Consider the following 18,979-nt stretch of genomic DNA (forward strand, 5'->3'; position numbering starts at 1 on the left):
AAGTGGAGGACTGCCTACATTTATTAAATATAGTCATAAGTGGGGGACTGCCAGTATTTATTCAATGTGGTCGTAAGTGGAGGACTGCCTGTATTTATTCAATGTGGTCGTAAGCGTGGGACTGCCTGCATTTATTCAATGTGGTCATAAGCGGGGGACTGCCTATATTTATTCAATGTGGTCATAAGTGGGGGACTGCCTATATTTATTCAATGTGGTCGTAAGTGGGGGACTGCCTATATTTATTCAATGTGGTCGTAAGTGGGGGACTGCCTATATTTATTCAATGTGGTCGTAAGTGGGGGACTGCCCGTGGGCAAATTCTGGACGCAGCGTGGCTTGGCTGCTCTCCGAAAAGCCCCAAAATCCTGGGGCTGGGAGGGACCTCGGAGGTCATCTAGTCCAACCCCCTGCCCCGGCTACGCTGGCCGGCTGCAAAAATCGCTTCTTCGTCAGCCTCCACCCTCCCAAGAGCCCTGCAAGGTGGGCCTGCGATTGAGCTGCTTTTTCATCCCACAGAGAAAGGGGGAACCCCCATCCCACTCCGTCTCTCCTCCCCTCTCCCCTCCCTCCCAGCCTGTCCCACCCCACTTATCCCCCTCCTCCCCCCCAGGCGATTATCTCATTTGGCAGCCGATCTGTCCCAGGGGCTGTCCCAGGGGGTCTGGGGTCAAAGGTCAACAGGTTGGAATGCTTTGGCTTTGCAAGGAAAAAGGGGGGGGGAACAGAGGGAAGCGCCTGCTGAGCCCTGCCAGCAACCAAGAAGCTAAATTAAAGGCAGATGCCGAGAATCACACACACACACACACACACACACACACACACACACACACACACACACACCGAGAGGAAGCACGCTCTGTTTTTGCTGCACGCACAACTTTTGCCTTTCGTCTGTTTGCGAGGAATTAAGTCTTTTTCCCCCCCCCGTCCTGGCTTTCCTTGTGGGGGTTTGAATCTGGAAAAAGAACTGCTCCAAGTTTGCATCGTCGATCCAACTAAGTTTTGTTGTCGGTTAAATTTGTTGCGGTGTTTTTTTTTGTTCTGTTTTGTTTTGGGGGACAAAAAACAACACCCCAGGGAAAGCGCGCAGAGGCCCTTTTTAAAAAAAAGAGAGAGAGAGAGAGAGAGGTGAAAAAGAGTTGGCAATTTCGAAATAACAGTTGTGTATAATCTAACCCAGGGGTGGTCCAACCTGGACCCTTTAAGACTGGTGGACTTCAACTCCCAGAATTCCCCATGGCTGGCTGGCTGGCTGGGGAATTCTGGGAGTTGAAGTCCACCAGTCTTAAAGGGCCCACGTTGGAGGAGCCCTGATCTAAACTGTTCATCAAAGGAGGCAAACTCTGCATTTTTTCAAAAAACACCCCGATGTAGATCGGAGCAAAGTGGAGAGATGGATAAATAAATGCAGGGGCGAAGACTTGGGAAATGGCTTAAAAAGTTTGGCAGGGTGGGTGGGAGCGTCAGTTTCTAACACACACACACACACACACACACACACACCACAACCCCACGCCCACCCACCCACCCCCACTCTGCCGGAGCTGAACAGGCATAACAAGGTTTTCCATTTGAAAACCTGCCTTGTCACTTGGGGTTGAGTTGAGGGGTGTGTGTGTGGGGGGGTCCCTGGTGTTTTTTGAGCTGGGTGGTTTCTTTGCAGATGTTTCACGACCCAACTGGGGAACGTCATCAGTGCTGGCGGGGAGTGGGGTGTGGGAGGAGGAGGAGGAGGAGGAGGAGGAAGAGGAAGAGGAGGAGGAGGAGGAAGAGGAAGAGGGAGTGGGAGAGGAGGAGGACAATGATGACTCTGGGGTCCTTGGTGGTCTCTGAGCTGGGTGATTTTCTTGCGGATGTTTCGTGACCCAACTAGGGAACGTCATCAGTGCTGGCGGGGAGTGGGGTGTGGGAGGAGGAGGAGGAGGAAGAGGAAGAGGAGGAGGAAGAGGAAGAGGAAGAGGGAGTGGGAGAGGAGGAGGACAATGATGACTCTGGGGTCCTTGGTGCTCTCTGAGCTGGGTGATTTTCTTGCAGATGTTTCATGACCCAACTAGGGAACGTCGTCAGTGCTAGAAGACAGTGGGAGGAGGAAGAGGAGGAGGAGGAGGAGGAGGAGGAGGAAGAGGAAGAGGAAGAGGAAGAGGAAGAGGAGGAGGACAATGATGACTCTGGGGTCCTGGGTGTTCTCTGAGCTGGGTGATTCTCTTGCAGATGTTTCATGACCCAACTGGGGAACGTCATCAGTCCCGGCGGGGAGTGGGGTGTGGGAGGAGGAGGAGGAGGAGGAAGAGGAGGAGGAAGAGGAGGAGGAGGAGGACAATGACGACTCTGGGGTCCTTGGTGGTCTCTGAGCTGGGTGATTTTCTTGCAGACGTTTCTTGACCCAACTAGGGAACGTCATCAGTGCTGGCGGGGAGTTGGGTCTGCAGAGTGGAGAGAAGAGGAGGAAGGAAGGAAGGAAGGAAGGAAGGAAGGAAGGAAGGAAGGAAGGAAGGAAGGAAGGAAGGAAGGAAGGACTGACTACGGGATCTTTAGTGCTCTCTGAATTTGGTGGTTCTCTTGCAAATGTTTCATATATAAACAGAGAGCAAACCCCCCCCCTCCCTTCTAGCACTGATGATGTTACCTAGTTTGGTAATGAAATGTCTGCAAGTAAACTACCAAACTCAGAAAGCATCAAGGACCCCATACTCCTCCTCCTCCTCCTCCTCCTCCTCCTCCTCCTCCTCCCCTCCACAACCCCCCCTCCCTTTGCAGCATTGATGACACTTTCCAGTTGGCTCATAAAGCATCTGCAAGAAAGCCGCCAAGATCAGAGAGCGCCAGAAATTAAGAGTCCGGTTAAATCTGGTCTTGAGGCCTGCAAGGAAGGAGACGAATGGCTACCGAGAGTTTTTGCAACAGCCAGGTGTGTCTTCTTCCTTCGCTTGCGGGCTCCTGGTTTTCTCATTTTGGAAGTGGGGCTTTGGGAACACAGAAGGGTCTTTAAACAAATCGAAAGATGTCACTGAGAACAGAGACAAAAAAATATCTCATTTCCCCCACCACCACCACCAGGGTAGACCTTCACAGCTGTTGTGGTACAAATTGCAAATGTCCCTTTTAGGGGTAGTCCTTGACTGACAAGTGTTTGCTTAACAACACTTCAGACTTGTGACAGTTTTGGAAAAAAAGGGACTGCCAACCTATCGTAAAAGTTACCACCATTGTACACCCTCCACACTCAGGGGATCAAAATTCAGGTGCTTGGTAACTGGCTGACGAATAGAATGGAATAATAAAATATGGAATAGAATAGAATAGAATAGAATAGAATAGAATAGAATAGAATAGAATAGAATAGAATAGAATAGAATAGAATAGAATAGAATAGAATAGAACAGAGTAGAACAGAGTAGAACAGAATAGAATAGAATAGAATAGAATAGAATAGAATAGAATAGAATAGAATAGAATAGAATAGAATAGAATAGAATAATAAAATATGGAATAGAATAAAAAATAAGAATAGAATAGAATAGAATAGAATAGAATAGAATAGAATAGAATAGAATAGAATAGAATAGAATAGAATAGAATAGAATAGAATAGAATAGAAAATATGGAATGGAATAGATATTGGAAAATAGAATAGAATAGAATAGAATAGAATAGAATAGAATAGAATAGAATAGAATAGAATAGAATAGAATAGAATAGGATAGAATATGGAATAGAATAAAAAATAATAATAGAATAGAATAGAATAGAATAGAATAGAATAGAATAGAATAGAATAGAATAGAAGAATAGAATAGAATAGAATAGAATAGAATAGAATAGAATAGAATAGAATAGAATAGAATAGAATAGAATAATAAAATATGGAATAGAATAAAAAATAATAATAGAATAGAATAGAATAGAATAGAATAGAACAGAACAGAACAGAATAGAATAGAATAGAATAGAATAGAATAATAAAATATGGAATAGAATAAAAAATAGAATAGAATAATAAAATATGGAATAGAATAAAAATAATAATAGAATAGAATAGAATAGAATAGAATAGAATAGAATAGAATAGAATAGAATAGAATAGAATAGAATAGAATAGAATAGAATAGAATAATAAAATATGGAATAGAATAGAATAGAATAGAATAGAATAGAATAGAATAGAATAGAATAGAATAGAATAGAATAGAATAGAATAGAATAGAATAGAATAATAAAATATGGAATAGAATAGAAATAGAAATTAGAATAGAATAGAATAGAGCTGGAAGGGACCTTGGAGGTCATCTAGCCCAACCCCCTGCTCAGGCAGGAAACCCTACACCCTTTCAGACAAATGGCTGTCCAGTCTCCTCTTAAAAACTTCCAGCGTTGGAGCATTCACCCCTTCTGGAGGCAGGTGGTTCCACTGGATAATTGTCCTCACTGTCCGGAAGTTTCTCCTGAGTTCTAGGTGGCTTCTCTCTTTGATCGGTCCCTAAATGAACTGGGCGTAAGTCGGGGACTTCCCTGCAGTTTTCCGAGTGGGATTTAGCAGCTGGCTTTCTCTCCGTGTGCCTCCCCCTGATGGGCCTCTTCTCTCCCTGCAGGTTCCAGAACGAGGGGGGCTACGTCTTGTACCCCCAGATCGGGGACCGCTTGGACCTTATCTGCCCCCGCTCCGTGCCCCTCGGCCCATTCTCCACGGAGGACTACGAATACTATAAGTTGTACCTGGTCCAGACCGAACAGGCCAAGCGCTGTGAGATCCTGCGGACCCCCAACTTGCTCCTGACCTGCGACCGGCCCGAACACGACATGCGATTCACCATCAAGTTCCAGGAGTACAGTCCCAACCTCTGGGGTCACGAGTTCAAGTCCAACCAGGACTATTACATCATCAGTAAGCATGCCCCCTTTTTTTTTTTTCTTGGGTGCACTTCTTTAGAGGCGGTCCTCGGCTTACGGCCGTCCGTTTAGCGAGCGTTCAGGCTTTCCCCCACCCCCCCCGCGAAAAAAGTGGCTTATGGCCGTTTTTCTCACACTTACGACCATCAAACGTCAGACGCTTGGCAGCCGGCTCCTATTTATGACGGTCACAGTGTCCGTTCCTCCCCCCCCCCCCCGGAGTCACGTAATCCTTTTTTTTTTTTTTTTTTGGCGGCCTTCCGACCAGCAAAGTCAGTGGGGGAGGGAGAAGAGCCAGTCTCGCTTAACGACCGTGTAGCTAAGCCAACCCCTGCAGGGATTCCGTTAACAATGGCGGGAAGAAAGGTGGTGAAATGGCAGCAAAACTCACTTAGTGGCCGTCTCGCTTAGTGATGGAAATGTTAGGCCGGAGTGCGGCCGTAAGTCAAGGACTGCCTGTATGGGAAGAAGGGAAAAATTCACTTTTAGAGGAGGGGGACTTCAGCCCAAGCGTTGCCCAGGCCCTTCCCTTCCCCATGGTGGCGGACTACACTTCCCAGAGTTCCCAGCCAGCCTGCTGCGGCTTCTCCAGCACATCGGGAAGGCTGGGATGGGGGGGGGGACAAGGATGGAGAAGTGAGGTTCCCCCCCCCTGAATCCAGCTGTGCTTCAACACCTGGGCATCCCTTGCAACGTTGCTGGGGGAATTTTTTTGGGTGGGGGGTCTATTCCCAATGGGATGGGTGGGGGAGTCCACAGAGGCGGTTGCCGGCCGCTGTGTTCGCCCCCCCCCCTCCATCCCTCTCCCCAGCCTCCCTGTCACATTGTCTCTGGATGCCTGGGGTGGCCCTTCAGCCGTCGCCATGGCAACTGTCTCCCCGCAAACCTCGGCAGGAGCTGGCGACTTGGCAGTGGTGCCACCGCTGCCTTGTGGGAACCGGCCCATTTTGCACGTTTGCACAGGTGCGCGCGCGCACACACACACACACACACACACACAGAGGGAAAGACACTGGCACGCTCCTGCCCATATGCACACCTGCCTTTTAGAAGCGTCCCCCGCTTTGTGGTTACCGTTTTACAATTTTGCACATTTGCACCAACACAATGTGCACACACACACACACACACACACACACAGTGAGACTCCTGCCCCAAATGCACGCCTGGTTTTTGGTCTGCTCCCCCGCCTCGTGGTTGCCGTTTTACAGTTTTGTACATTTGCATCAACACACATGCATGGACACACACACACACACACACACACACACACACACACACGCATGGGGACACACACACACACACACACACACACACACAGAACGACGTTCCTGCCCAAATGCACAGCTGCCTTTTAGACACTCCCCTGCCTTGTGGTTGCTGTTTACAATTTTGCACATTTGCACCGATACACATGCACGCGCGCGCACACACACACACACACACACACACACAGAGGGATGCTCCTGCCCATATGCACACCTGCCTTTTAAGAGGCCCCTCCACCTTGTCGTTGCCATTTATAATATTGCGCGTTTGCATCAACACACACACACACATGCACAAACACAAACACACAGAGCGATGTTCTTGCCCAAATACACACCTGCCTTTTAGACACTCCACTGCCTCGTGGTTGCCGGTTTACAATTTTGCACATTTGCACCAACACGCACGCACACACGCAAGCACACACACGGCGAGGCTCCTGTCCAAATGCACACCTGCTTTCTAGAAGGCTCCCTTGTGGTCATCAAGCCTGACCCAACCTTGTCGGTGCAAGGACCTGGAACCCTCCCCTCCCCCCTGCCCCTCCATGTCCCAGACTGGCTGTTTGGGCCTTGCACCTGGTGTTGGGGGGGGGGCTCTGATTTGGGCAGGGCTGGGGTCTGAATAAGTGTGTGCGTGCGTGTGTGTGTGTGTGCACATGTGTGTGTGCCCTCCTTCCTCCCTCTCTGCTTCTCGGGTGACCTTGGGCAGGGAGACGTTGTGGAAAGGAAGGGGCTTACCCACCCAGTTCCCCCCTTCCAGGGCACCGCAGGCGTATGCTTCTGAACAGACAAATAGAGCGAGTCCTCGAATTACGACCATTCGTTTAGTGACCGTTTGAAATGACAACCGTGCCGAAAACTGCCCTCAGGACCGCTCGACCGTTGCAGCCTCCCAGTGGGTCACCGGATCAAAATTCGGGAAGCTAGGGGCAACTGACTTGTATTTACGACGGGCGCAACCTCCCGGGCGTGCCCTGATCTCCTTGGGGCGACTATCGGACGAGCAAAGTCTGCTTCGCTTAGCGACCGTGTTGCTGGCTTAAGCCCTGCGCCGATTCCCTCAGCAACGGTGGCAGGAGAGGCGGCAAAACGGGGGCCAAGCTCGCTTAGCCGCCCCCTCGCTTAGCAACGGACGTTTTTTCGGGTCCTTCCTCTGTGGCCGTAAGGCGAGGACTGCCTGAACACACACACACACACACACAACGATTGTGCGATGCTGCCGCCGGCGGGTGGCCCTCCTTTGGGGAGAGGGAGGGGCTGGAAGGGGTGCCACCCTGGATGAGGGGGGGCCCTAAATCTCCTGGCAAAGGATTGTGGCTTTCATCTCCTGCCCCTTTGCACCCTCCGGGATCCATTCCCACGTGCACAATGCTGGCACGGCGGCCCAGATTCCTGCCTCCTTTTTCTCTTTCCTCTCAGATTCTGGGCACACCCCCCCCCCAGGCAAGGAGATGCAATGGGGGGGAAAGGGGGGGTTGCTGCCCTCTCTGGAAGCCCCCCCTTGGGCACTGCGGGGCTGGGGGGGGTGTTGGAAGAAGCCTAGATTTAGCAGCCAAGGAGCCTTTTAACCCAGTTTAAGAAAGGGGGGGTGTTCAAGCTCGCTGGCCTCCTTGACAGCCCCTCTCAGCCTGCCCCAGATCCCTTCTGTCGCCCCCTCCCTCCTTCCCATCAGCTGATGGGAGCACCCCCCCCATAGGTCCCCCCCCCCGTAGCCGTGTGCCCACCACCGCGGTGCCGGCCTGCTGCCCTTTTTTGTGCCGCGGCGGTGTGGTTGACCCACATTTTTCCCCTTTTTGCAAAGGATTTTATGCGCAGCCGAGCATGAGGGAAGAGTAGTAGACAGAGGGGTGGGAGGGAGGGAGCCGGGCGGGGGTCCGGGGGCGGTGGGGAGCTGGCTGGGCCATCTAGGGCAAGGAGAGAGGAGGAGTGGGGGGGGAAGCTTGCAAAAAAACCCAGGTTGCGCCTTGCATCCTGCGAGGAGGAGGAAGGGAGTGGGAAGGTCTGGAACACCCGCGGTCCTCTTCTTACGACGGCAACTTAGCTCAGCATTCAGGCCCCCGGGGCGAGATATTCGCCACGTTTTGCCCCGCCTGACGACTTTTCGCCCGCGTTGCGGCGGTGGCTAAATTGGCAACTCGGCTGTTAAGCGAGTCGGGTTTTGGACCAGGCCGCAAAAGGGGACCCCGTGGACCCCAACTACACCACCCCCCCGTGCTCCACCCCCCCGCAGGACACTGCAACCGTCATCAATGTGAGTCAGTTGTCAACGCCCGAATTTAAATCACGGAACCAGGGGAATGATGTTGGGATAAGGCACATACACACCCCAACGCACACCTTGGAATAAGCTTCCTCTCTTAACCGAATAATCGAGGGAACAACAGGCTAAGAGAGTTGAAAAGGGGACCTTGGAGGTCTTCTCCTCAAGCGAGAGACCTTAACCGATTTCAGACAAAGGGCTGTCCAGTCCCTTCTTAAAAGCCTCCAGTGTTGGAGTATTCACAGCTTTCTGGTGGCAAGCAGTTCCACCGGTTAATTGTTCTCACTGTCAGGAAGTTTCTCCTTAGTTCTAGGTTGCTTCTCTCCTTGATGAGTTTCCATCCGTTGCTTCTCGTCCGGCCTTCGGGTGCTTTGGAGAGTAGCTGGACTCCCTCTTCTTTGGGGCAGCCCCTGAGATACTGGAACACGGCTATCATGTCCCCCCTTTGTCCTTCTCTTAATAATAATAATAATAATAATAATAATAATAATAATAATAATAATAATAATAAGAAGAAGAAGAAGAAGAAGAAGAAGAAGAAGAAGAAGAAGAAGAAGAAGAAGAAGAAGAAGAAGAAGAAGTAGTAGTTGGAAGGGACCTTGGAGGTCATCTAGTCCAACCCCCTGCTAAGGCAGGAAACCCTATACCGTTTCAGACAAATGGCTATCCAGTCTCTTCTTTAAAAAAGCTTCCAGTGTTGGAGTATTCACAGCTTCTGGAGGCAAGGAGTTCCACTGGTTAATTGTTCTCACTGTCAGGAAGTTTCTCCTTAGTTCTAGGTTGCTTCTCTCCTTGACTAGTTTCCATCCGTGGACATCCCTAATTTCAGCAACCGTTCCTTATATGTTTTAGCCTCCGGTCCCCCGATCATCTTTGTTGCTCTTCTCTGCCCTCTTTCCAGAGCCTCGACATCGTGGTGACCAAAACTGGACGCCGTATTCCAAGTGTGGCCTTACCAAGGCGTTGTAAAGTGGGATTAACACTCCACGTGATCTTGACTCTGTCCCTCTGTTAATGCAGCCTAGCACTGCGTTGGCCTGTTTCTCCTCTCCGTAGAGAGCTACGGCGAGCAATAGGCAGGGGGAAAAGCTTGACCATGGCAACCTGGTTTAATGTCATCCTGACCCGGTTGCAACTCAAATTGCAAAAATGTCCTTTTCCCGCATCTTTCGCCAGGCGCAGCGGAGCCTCCCCAGTTTGTACGTCCAGTACAATGTACACATGTTGTACTTTGACAATAAAGGTTTATTATTATTATTATTATTATTATTATTATTATTATTATTATTATTATTATTATTATTATTATTATTATTAATTATTATTATTATTATTATTATTGAGATCAGAAATCCTTCTTCATCCGAGTTCCTGGTTGCAATCATACCTCTTATAAAGGGGTATTCCTACCGCTTTGTAAATCCTTAGTAAGGCCACACCTGGAATACCCCATCCAGTTTTGGTCACCCCGTTACGAAAAAAGATGGGAAAAAGTGCAGAGAAGAGCAACTGGAATGATTTAAAGGCCTGGAGACTAAAACATAGGAAGAAGAACGGTTGCAGGAACTGGGAACATCGTGTCTAGAGAAAGGAAGGAGTAGGGGGGACATGATAAAAGTATTCTAGTATTTGAGGGGCTGCCACAAAGAAGAGGGGGGGAGAAGCAACCTGGAATTAAGGAGAAATTTCCTAACAGTGAGGACAATTAACCAGTGGAACAGCTGGCCACCAGAAGTTGTGGGTGTTTCTTTTTTTTTAAGAAAATGCTATTGATTTTCTCGTTTTACATTTAAATGTTCTAAAAGCAAAGTTGTGGGCGTTTCATCCCTGGAAGTTCTTAAGAAGAGATTGGACAGCTGAAATGGGTTAAGGTCTCTTGGGTGAGCAGGGGGTGGGTGGGTGGGCTAGATGACCTCCCAGGGTCCCTCCCAGCTCCATTCTGATTCTGATTCAGCTCGGATCCTGTGGCGTGCGTTGCTAGCATTCCTCTTCCTCATTCCTGGCACCCCGAGTCAGCCTTGCCTAAGGCATCCTCTGCTCCATCCTGGCATTGCCTTAGATGCCCCGGCTTGGCTCCGGAGGCCCGCGGTGATGTCCTCCCAGACGGGATGAGGCTGGCATTGGCACAGGGCGTGTCGGGACTACCTGACTGGCACCGGGATTCCTGCCAGCCGTCTGAGAGAGAGCAGCTGCATTAAAAACGCCTCGGGATTGCAGTGGCTCATTCAAGATCATGCTGGATCCGTGTCTGGACACATATTAAACCGCTTGTTTAAATATTAAATGGCCCGGAAGCCGTCGGGTGGGGCGGGCAAAGGAGGCAGGCGGGCGGATGGAGGGGCATCGGAGTGCCTGGCACTCCCATTTTTGTCCCTTTCTGGGAAATCTTTTCCTTTATCTTCTCCGGCGGTATCCCCCCCCCAAAAAGAGAGTCAAGATCGCAGCTGGGATCGTGCGAATGAGGCTCCGCCCATATTTTACGCGGTGGCCATCTTGACTTTTTTGACCCCCATCCTGAGGCGCCTCCGATCCTTGCCCTCTCGTTCCACCCAAGCGCAGTCATCTCGGTACAACAGACCTTGACTTAACAACAGTTCAAAGTTACAGCGGCACCGGGAAAAAAAAGGGATTTAGCAACGTTCTTCACACTTACGACCGTCGCGGCATCCCGATGGTCAGGTGACTTACAACCGACTCGCCTTTATGACGGTCGCAGCGTCCCGGGGTCACGCGATTCCCCTTTTTGCGACCTTCTGACAAGCAAAGTCACGGAGGGAATCAAATTCACTTAACAACGGTGTTTCTAATTTAAGCCCTGCAGTGATTCACTTAACAGCTGTATGAAGGAAGGTCGTAAAATGGGACAAAATTCACCTTAAAAACTGTGTCACGTAGCAACATCAGTCTGGGGCTCAGTTAAGTCAAGGAGTACCTGAAATTCATTTCCGTAGCTGTCCATCTTAGTAAACGGCACCTCCGGGCAACTCGTAATTCGAAACGTATATTCCCATTAAAAATATTAAAAACATTTTTTAAAAACAATTTTGAAAAAACAACAACCCAAGAAGAAGCGTTAAAACAATTTTTTTTAAAAAACACATTAAAATGCCTCATTCGAATACAGATTGTCCTCAACGTACGACCACAATTTATGTTGCTAAGGGGGAAATTTGTTAAGTCAATTTTGCCCCATTTTATGATTTTTCTTAAATTAGCAACGCTGCTGTTCAGTCAATCGGGCTTCCCCGTGGACTTTGCGTGTCAGAAAGTCACAAAAGATGATCACGTGACCCCAGGACACTGTGACCATCACAAGTGCGAGTCAATTGTCAAGCATCCGAAAGTAATGCAACAGTAATGCAATTGTCAAGCATCCGAGGCTGCAACAGTCGTAAGGGTGAAAAACGGTCGTAAGTCCCTCTTCTCCAGTGCCGTTGTAACTTTGGAGGGTCACTAAATGAAATGTTGTAAGTCGAGGACCGCCTGTGCACGCAAGCCAAGACTTGCAACTGGACATTTGGTCGTAGAATTCGAGGACTTGCCTGTATTTTCGAAGCGGATGAAGTTCCTAGAGACGGTGCTCCAGGGTGGGCCCCACGAACAGCCTGCTGCAGTAGCCTAGCCCACCACGGGCGGTCAACCTCTAACTCCTTTGTGTCTCCCGCAGCCACTTCAGACGGTACCAAGGAAGGTCTTGAAAACTTGAAAGGCGGAGCCTGTTTGTCCAAAGGGATGAAGGTGATGCTCAAAGTCGGACAGCGTAAGTGATCCACCGGGGTGGACGCTACCACTGGTGGCAGGGTGGGTGGGTGAGTGACCTGTGGGGCTTGGAAATCCTGGCCCCACTTGGGGGGAGATGAACTGGGATGGTGGGGCGTCTTGGAGAAGACCCAGTTCTTTTGACCAGAAGAAAGATAGAGCCGTGTACAGCAGGGGTCCCCAATCTGTGGGCCACAGCCCACTACCGGGCTGTGGCCTTTTGGCCACCGGGCCGCGTGAATGGCTGGCCAGTGCAAGCACTCCCCCCCACTCGCACTAGTGCTGCCCTGAGCGTCGCACGGATGCTAGACCCGCCCCGAGCATCACGTGGACTCTAGGCCTGTCCCGAGCGTCGCATGGACACGAGGCCTGCCCTGAGCGTTGCATGGATTCTAGGCCTGTCCTGAGCATTGAGTGGACACTAGGCCCACCCTGAGTGTCGCGTGGACACTAGGCCCACCCCGAGTGTCGCACAGGCATTACGTCCGCTCCGAGCATCGCGTGGACACTAGGCCGCCCTGAGTGTTGCGTGGACACTAGGCACGTCCCGAGCATCACGCAAACGCTACATCTGCTCCAAGCGTCACAACACTAGGCCCTCCCCGAGCGTCATGTGTACACTAGGTCCGCCCCGAGCGTCGCGTGGACACTAGGCCGCCCTGAGTGTTGCGTGGACACTAGGCGCGTCCCGAGCATCACGCAAACGCTACGTCTGCTCCAAGCGTCACGACACTAAGCCCTCCCCGAGCGTCATGTGTACACTAGGTCCGCCCCGAGCGTCGCATGGACGCTAGGACCTCCCCGAGCATCGCGTGGACACTAGGCCGCCCTGAGTGTTGCGTGGACACTAGGCGCGTCCTGAGCATCACGCAAACGCTACATCTGCTCCAAGCGTCACGACACTAGGCCCTCCCCGAGTGTCATGTGTACGCTAGGTCCGCCCCGAGCGTCGCGTGGACGCTAGGACCTCCCCGAGCATCATGTGGACACTAGGCCCGTCCTGAGCATCATGCTGGTGCTAGGCCAGTGTCACGCACGTACTTGCGCTGCCCCTCTTTGCATCATGCGTGCACACATTCCCCAAGCTGTCCCTTCCATTTTTAAGCGGATCATTGCAATTGTTCAGTTACTAAACACGGTTGTTCACAGAATCTGGCTTCCCCCGTGGACATTGCTTGTTAGAAGGTCACAAAACATGACCACCCAGGACGCTGCAACCGTCATACATGTGAATCGGTTGCCGGGCATCTGAAATTTGATCCCATGACCCTGGGGAGGCTGCGATGGTCGTACCTGTGAAAAAACGGTCATAAGTCACTTTTTTCAGTGATGTAACTTCAAACGGTCACTCAATGTTCTGTTGTAAGTTGAGGACGGCCTGTATCTCACGCTTGGCATCTTGAAGATGGATAGACTTCAACTCCCAGAATTCCCCTTGGCAACCGGCTCACATTTAAGGCCCTGTTCAGTGTCCTGTGGTCACATGACTGTGGGGTTTCTGGCTTTTTTTTTTTGCCAGTTTCCAGCATTTATTTGCAATTTCCAGCAGAAAACACCCCTTGATGAAAAACAATTGCTTAATGACCGCAGTGTTCGTTTAATGACCACAATGTCATGAAATCGTCATTTGGTGAGCTGCTTAACAACCACTAGGATTTATGATCCTCATTCCAGGCTTAATTACAGTCCTAAGTCGAGGACTACCTGGGTGTTTGTACAGGATGCTCAGTTAGGCTTGTTAAGGCAGCCGCATCTTTTACGCGACGCGATCAGCTTAAAGAGTAAGGAATTAACCTTGCCTAGTGGTTAAGTGGGGTACGTAAACGCAACTTCTTTTATCAGTTTATGGATCCTAGTACAGCACAGGTGGTCCTCAACTTACAACAGTTTATTTATTAGCTGTCCGAAGTTACAGCCGCACCGGAAAAAATGACTCAGTACCATTTTTCACACTCACAAACATCGTACTATCCCCAGGTGATCAAAATTCAGGGGCAACCGACTCCTATTTAGGACGGTTGCAGTGTCCCGTGTGTGTGTGTGTGTGTGTGTGTGTGTGCAGTATGTGTTACTTGATTCCCTTTTTGCAACCTTCTGACAAGCAAAGTCAACGAGGAAGCTGGATTCGCTTAACGACCGTGTTGCTAACTTAACAATTTGGGTGATTTTCTGAAGAACCGTGGCCAGAAAAGTCGTCCCACGGGGCAAAATTAATTTAACAACAGTGTCACTTAGCAACAGAAATTTGGGACTCTGTTGTGGGTGTTAGTTGAGGACTGCCTGGATGTACACACGCACACAAAATAGGATAAATTGAGTCAAGGTCCTTGTGGGAATGGCAGCCGTGGGTGGGGGTGGGTGGGGGTGATTGTGTGTTGTGTTAAAAGGGTGACTGTAATTGTGTCATCAAAGCCACATCCTTCGGCCTGCTCGTAGAACGGGCAGCGCTTTGATTGCGTAGACGTGCTTTGCCATCTTCAATTTTTGTTTTTTGTTTTTTGGTACGCTCACCTGTTGGGTACCAAGGAGGGGAACTGGGGTCGCTGCTTCGGGGTGTGAAGCCCTCTTCCTGCTCGGATTGTCCCTTTTTCCTCTGCCCCACGTTTCCCTTTGCCCGCCAGATCGCAACACAGGCTCCAAATCCCAGAATTCCATGCCCGCCACGCCTGCTGAGAAGGACCGAGGGATGCCGGGTGCCGCCGAACCGAACAAGGAAATGGTGCCAGGTAGGGCCCTTCTCTCATCCCACCCCTGGGGACCTCTCTCTGTCCCCTAACAAGGGAGCCTCTTCAAATGGGTCGTTGCGACTGCCGTCACCTTAAGCCAGCAGGGTTCGTCATCCGCCGTCTGGCAAGGAGGTTTCCGTCGTAATGCGGCGCCTGAATATTCCCACGGAATGTTTTCTAGACACGCTGTGTGTCCTTCCTCCTTTCCTGTCTCTCTCCCTCCCGTTGCGCACGCAAATCCAGGTAGTCCTTGGCAAACAACTTTTTGCATAGCGACCGTTTGAAGCTACGGCAGCACTGAAAAAAAGGGGACTCGCAGCTGGTCCCCACACGTACGACCGTTGCAGCATCCCCGCGGGCACGTGATCAACATTCAGGCACGTTGGCAACCGGCCTGTATTGATGACCCTGTCTCAGGGTGTGTGTGTGTGTGTGTGTGTCACGTGATTGCCCTTTGCGACCTTCCCAGCTGGCTTCTGACAGGTAAAGTGAACGGGGGAAGCCAGTTTCGCTTAACAGCCACACGATTCATTGAACGACTGTGGCGATTCGCTCAAGAACAGTGGCCAAAAAAGTCCTAAAATCGGGGCAAAACTCGTTTGCTTCGCCAGAGAAATTTGGGGGTCGGTTGCAGTCATACATTGAGGACTCCCTGGACAGTCCTCAACTGATGACCGTAAGGAAGCCTGGAATTTTTGTTAGCAATGGAGTTCGTAAGTCGAGGGCACTTGTATTCCTCTCGAGGCTCTGAGCCCCAAGGTTGACTGTTGTGTCAGCTGAGATTGGAAACATCGCTAGGGCAGAAACAGTGTTTCCCGGTTTCCTACCTCAGTCTGGGTTGAGACTGATACTTTGGGGGTCCCAAACAGGGAAGGATTGGGGGCCCCCGCCGGTTCCTGTTTGCCTCCACCCTCCCCTTTTGCCAGGGATGGGTCAGAGCAGGGAGTGATGGGTCTTGAAATCTGAACGCTCCCCACGAGGCTGTCCCAGGCAGATTTCCGCCAGGCAATTAGCTCAATTAATCCGAGCCGACAGACGTGAACGTTGTGGTGAGCAGGCAGTGGCTCCTTTGGGATGCGCTGATGAGCCGAACCGTTTTTCAACCGCTTGTACAAATTGTGAGGAAGTGTTTCCGTGTCCTCCAGCTCGCGGCGGTCAAAGAGGTTGGTCCCGTAGGAGCACGACTGAACGCTCCTTTTTCCCTCTGCCCACAGGACCTCCGTCTGGAAACACCACCGGGAAGGTGGGCGGTGAGAACGGTCCCTTGCCACAGTCCAACGTCCCCATCATTGCCGGTGCAGCCGGAGGAGCAGCCTTCGTGTTGCTGGTGGCCGCGGCCGTGACGGGGGCCCTGTGTTACCGCCACCACCGGGCCAAGCACAGTGAGTCGCACCACCCGCCGTTGTCTCTCAGCACCCTGACCAGTCCCAAGCGAGCCGGTTGCGGAGGTAGCGCCAACAACAACGGCTCGGAGCCGAGCGACGTCATCATCCCGCTCAGGACTTCAGACAGTGCCTTCTGCCCGCATTATGAGAAGGTGAGCGGCGATTACGGTCACCCTGTCTACATTGTGCAGGAGATGCCGCCGCAGAGCCCGGCCAACATCTACTACAAAGTATGAGGCGATGGGGCGGCTGAGCTGACCCCTCCCGTGGATGGCCTTGGAGCGCCACGGTGGGCAGGCAAGGACACTCGGATTGGAGGGGGCGCCACGGGACATTTACCCTTCCTGCCCGTTCTCGTTCACTTCGGACGCTGCACACAGAAGGGTTCGACGCACAGGTGCCTGGTTCGCCTCCAGTTCTTTTTTGGGGGGGACAACCCTGGAACTGATATGGCTGCTGCCACAAGGGATCCCGAACAAGAGATGCAACTCCTGTCTCATCACGCACGCGCGAATTTGATAGTGACCCGCCCTTCCCCCGTCGTCGATTCCACGGCGAGGTCCGACCCAAGTGTGAAGCTCGGCTCCCACCGGGTGTGCCTGCCCAGCTGCCAAAACAGATTTGGGGAGTGGGAGACGGGGCGGGCCCCTTCGTTCCTTTGCAATAATTCAATCTGATTGCCTTGTCCGTCTCTCTTTCTCTCTCTCTCCCTCTCTCGTCTCCCTTTGACAGGTTGTCCATGGGCCGTGCTGATAAGGTTAGACACGTGGGGAGGGAGGGGTTAATAGTAAGGGCCCCCCCCCAGCGCTCTAAAAGGTTGCATTTGTTGTTAGTGCCACAAATCAAAACCAGGAACATTGCAGGTCTGCCTTATTCCCACCACCATCCTGTGACCCTAACCCCCAGAGCTGCATTTCAAATGCGTTGTTTTCGTTTTTTTTGTTGTTGTTGTTGGGTTGTTGTTTTTTTTTTGCTTTGTTTTTTTTTTCAACTTTGAAAGTTCGCACCCTTTAGGTATTTTTGCGACGTTGCCTCTGCAAGACCTCGCCTTACTTTCCCTCAGGGGGTTCCTCCAGGTCGCGGTCTTGCAGACAAAGGCACTCCTCCATTCCCCGGTTGCAATTCTCATCCCAAATTGCCAGTTCCTCCTGCCCCCCCCACCCCCCCCACCCCGTTGATACAGACAAATACGTACATGGGGGGGGAGGCACGTGTGAATCAGGATGGGTGGAGATCCCCTGTCTCTCCCCACCTGTGGATGGGGGAAACCCCATTTGCTGACAACAGAGCAATCCACCGGTTGGAATCTTGTTGCTGGGGAAAGGATCCTGGTTTGTTTCTCTTTCGGCCGCCATTTGGGAAGCCTTTGATGGTTTTCGCTGCTTGAAGGAGAGGACAAACCCCCCATTCGCGTGGGAAGTAGGATGGGAAGGGGAGATGAATTCCTCCAAATTTTTAATGTCTCTCTCTCTCTCTTCTGGTGCCCCCCACCCCGTCGGCGTTGTGTGAATCAGGATGGGTGGAGATCCCCTGTCTCTTCCCACCTTTGGATGGGGGAAACCCCATTTGCTGACAACAGAGCAATCCACCGGTTGGAATCTTGTTGCTGGGGAAAGGATCCTGGTTTGTTTCTCTTTCGGCCGCCATTTGGGAAGCCTTTGATGGTTTTCGCTGCTTGAAGGAGAGGACAAACCCCCCATTCGCGTGGGAAGTAGGATGGGAAGGGGAGATGAATTCCTCCAAATTTTTAATGTCTCTCTCTCTCTCTTCTGGTGCCCCCCACCCCGTCGGCGTTGTGTGAATCAGGATGGGTGGAGATCCCCTGTCTCTTCCCACCTTTGGATGGGGGAAACCCCATTTGCTGACAACAGAGCAATCCACCGGTTGGAATCTTGTTGCTGGGGAAAGGATCCTGGTTTGTTTCTCCTTCGGCCGCCATTTTGGAAGCCTTTGATGGTTTTCGCTGCTTGAAGGAGAGGACAAACCCCCCATTCGCGTGGGAAGTAGGATGGGAAGGGGAGATGAATTCCTCCAAATTTTTAATGTCTCTCTCTCTCTTCTGGTGCCCCCCCACCCCGTCGGCGTTCAGGAAGAGATTTCCCCAACTTTTGATGGCGTTTTGACGAAGTGGCAACATATTGTGTGTGATGTTTAGTGGCACGCCGAAAGAGGCGGGACTTCTTGTGTTAGACTGGGAAACGTACGTGGCTCAACTTTCCTGCTTTTTTTTCAGGGGAAACCGTGGTTTTTTTCAGCTTTAACAGACTTTTTGATTTTGATTTTTTTTTTTTGGCTATTTTGTTTCCGACTTCTTTTTTATCTGAAAAGTTTTCTTTAGTTTTTTTTTTTCTTGGTGGCATTTTACTGTTGGACATTGTTGATTATATAGACGTTCTTGTGCAACTGGTCTCAGAGTCGTCTGGTTATTTCCTCCGACCTCCTCTCATTAAAGAAATAAAATGAAATAAACCGCACACCGGTTCTTCTCTTGGGACCTGCCCTGCGCGGAGCCGGTGGTCTTCTCTCGACGCAGAACCGTACAGCTGGGATAATTTTGTCTCCACCGGACAGCGAAGATGGAGATCCTCCAGAATTTGGGTTTTCTGGGGGGGGGGGGGAAACAAACAGAAACAAAACACAAATTGCACGGCTGAAGTTTGGCTTGGGTGGGTTGTTCAGGGACACGTG

General features: G+C 51.1%; 1 protein-coding gene across 1 annotated transcript in view; it reads left to right on the plus strand.

Moving 5' to 3' along the window:
- The window catches only part of EFNB3 (ephrin B3), a gene marked incomplete at its 3' end in the record, with an annotated part of 54,731 nt that extends 38,204 nt beyond the window's left edge, over positions 1-16,527 (plus strand). The window contains exons 2-5 of the mRNA XM_081345280.1: positions 4,593-4,885; positions 12,089-12,181; positions 14,802-14,906; positions 16,121-16,527. Coding sequence (XP_081201406.1) covers positions 4,593-4,885; positions 12,089-12,181; positions 14,802-14,906; positions 16,121-16,527 — 898 coding nt within the window. The remainder of the gene's footprint in view (positions 1-4,592; positions 4,886-12,088; positions 12,182-14,801; positions 14,907-16,120) is intronic.
- Positions 16,528-18,979: the final 2,452 nt, after the last annotated feature.

Source organism: Vipera berus (assembly GCF_964194415.1).
Source record: "Vipera berus genome assembly, chromosome: Z".
NCBI classification, from domain to species: domain Eukaryota; kingdom Metazoa; phylum Chordata; class Lepidosauria; order Squamata; family Viperidae; genus Vipera; species Vipera berus.